At 42.9% G+C, this 2,552-nt stretch overlaps 1 protein-coding gene across 1 annotated transcript; it reads right to left on the minus strand.

Annotated features, from left to right (window-relative positions):
• Positions 1 to 434: 434 nt before the first annotated feature.
• LOC100356346 (olfactory receptor 4X2) lies at positions 435 to 1,364 on the minus strand. Its single transcript, XM_002709104.1, has one exon. The coding sequence runs from the start codon at positions 1,362 to 1,364 to the stop codon at positions 435 to 437; it is 930 nt and encodes a 309-aa protein (XP_002709150.1).
• Positions 1,365 to 2,552: the final 1,188 nt, after the last annotated feature.

The raw sequence follows: 2,552 nt of genomic DNA on the forward strand, positions 1-2,552 counted from the left end.
TGTATCATACAGTGGGGTATCTATAGTAGATATTAGAGTATTGCATGCTTCTCTATTAAAAATAAACTGTAAAATAGGATTCTGGAGGTTTTCACCTTAAAGAAATGCTTAAAGTTCATATCTCTTTACCCTCATTAGACATTACACAATGTAGGCATGAATCAAAACATCAAAGAGTAGTGTGTAAATATGTGATTTCTATAGATCTATTAAAGTCTCTGTTAAATTTAAATTCTAATTATGCACAATCAAAAATTGCATAGCATATCTATAAAAGTAAATTTTTATAAGTGATTATATGAAGGTTTAAAAGATGGACACCAGTTAGAATAACTCTAGAACTAACAACTCTTAGGAACATTGCCTCATTCCACTCAACCCATTCAGTTTAGAATCAGCACCACTACAGACTCAAGGATCAATAGAGACAGTGTCTACTTCTCATCTACTTTCACTGTCCTCTTCCATAGTTTCTTCATTGCCTTCTTCACTTCAGCATTTCTCAGGGAGTAGATGATGGGGTTGAGGAGTGGAGTTATCACAGTGTAGAACACAGCCACCATCTTGTCCACAGGCAGAGTGGTAGAAGGCCTCATGTAGATGAAGATGCAGGGCCCAAAGAACAAGACAACCACGGTGATGTGGGACGCACAGGTGGAGAGTGCTTTGCGCCGCCCCTCGGAACTCTGGGATCTCAGATGGAGCAAGATGACCACATAGGACGCCACAAGGACCACAAAGCTGGTGACAGACAGGGTCCCACCATTGACAACAATCAACAGACCAATGAAGAAGGTGTCTGAGCATACAAGTTGGAGCAAGGGAAGCAGGTCGCAGAAGTAGTGGTCAATCACATTGGGGCCACAGAAGGGCAAGTGGAAGATGAGAAGGATCTGGGCAAAGGAATGCACAAAGCCTCCCATCCACGCTATTCCTACAAGGACAGCACATACCTGGCGGTTCATGATTGTGGTGTAGTTGAGGGGCTTGCAGATGGCCACATAGCGGTCATAGGCCATCACAGTGAGCAGAAAAATCTCGGTGCCACCAAAGAAGTGGATGAAGAAAAGCTGTGTCATGCAGCCCCACACAGGTATGGTTTTTCTTTCAGCCAGTAGATCTGAGATGAGTTTGGGGGCCGTAGTAGAGGAGTAACAGATCTCCACAAAGGACAGATAGCTGAGGAAGAAGTACATGGGGGAGCCGAGACTTCTGCTGGTCGTGACCGTGAGCACAATGAGGAAGTTCCCCAGCACAATTGCTGTGTACAAGAGCAGAAATATCACAAAGCAAATTCTCTGCACCTTCGGATTAGAAGAAAGTCCCAGAAAAATGAATTCAGTCACATTGTCAGCACTAGCCATGAGGTTGTCCCCAAGACTCAACAATTTGGCTGGTGTGATCTGAAATGATAGAAAACAAGATTGTTTGCTAAGTGACTGAATTACATATCTTAGAAGATTATTTGCCAGATATTGAACACAGAGAGGATTTAGTTATGTGCAGAAGGAAGAGCACTGCTAGAAGGTAGAAAGTAAGTATTTATGCTACACATAAGGCTTGGTTAAAGAGGATAATACAAAAATAAAGCTGTAGGTAAAGAATAGAATCACCTTATAAAATACTATCATGACCTAGGGGTCTAACCTGGAGACAATGAATAGTCATCAAGTATATTCATCAACTACAAAGTAAAATCTCTCTGCAGAGGTTGGACTTTAGGAAGTGAATACATCCTGTCATTAGGTGATGTGGGATAAGATAGTGTTAACAGTCTCCATGAAAGATGGGAGAGGGAGAGGGAGAGGGGAAGGGAGAGGGTAGGGAGAGGAGGAGAAGGAGAGGGAGGTGGGATGGGAGCTGGGGGAAGAGGGTATGGGGGAAATAACCACTATATTCCTGAAGTTGCATCTATGAAAAAATGCATTCATTAAATGTAAACTAAAAACTAAAAAAAAAAAAAAGTGCATGACTCCAATTGCCTTTGAAAGTCTTTAACTATCTTTTACCTGAAGCTTTCTTTGCATTTCTCCTTGCTTCTTTTCTACCCTTGTTTTACAGAGCAGTGTCCCCAACCTCTCCACATCCCCTTCAGAGTCATCAGAAGAGATGTCCCCAGTACTCAGTATCTCCTCTTAGCTCTGCTTCTTCCCCTAATTCTCTCCTTCCACACTTGCTCATTTGGTAACATTGTCCCTTTCCAAAGGTCCAGCTCAACCAATGTGCAATTCTCTTTATTGGTAACTTGACTTCCTCCAATCATATTCTTCAGTGACAACAGAGCTCTAGTACCTCCACCATACCCACTCCTGCCCTGACGCATTTTTCTCCACAGTCAAGCTTTTCATCAACGCAGGCCATCAGCAAGACTGGCTGATTTGAAAACTGTTCCAGTCGCTGCTAGGCTTGATCAATGTGACTGAGGTTGTCTGTATAAACACACCATTCATACAGTAAGACTGCAGAACACCTGAGACCAAGCCAGAAGACTTCCAGTCATACCACAGAGCTTCCTTCCTCTGGTGAATGGTACAGGCTCAGTCTGGCTCCAC

This window comes from Oryctolagus cuniculus, chromosome 1 (assembly GCF_964237555.1).
Source record: "Oryctolagus cuniculus chromosome 1, mOryCun1.1, whole genome shotgun sequence".
In the NCBI taxonomy this organism is placed as follows: domain Eukaryota; kingdom Metazoa; phylum Chordata; class Mammalia; order Lagomorpha; family Leporidae; genus Oryctolagus; species Oryctolagus cuniculus.

Bases quoted from the DNA above. Each gene is read 5' to 3' on its own strand.
- LOC100356346 (XM_002709104.1), bottom strand. From the start codon at position 1,364: ATGGCTAGTGCTGACAATGTGACTGAATTCATTTTTCTGGGACTTTCT.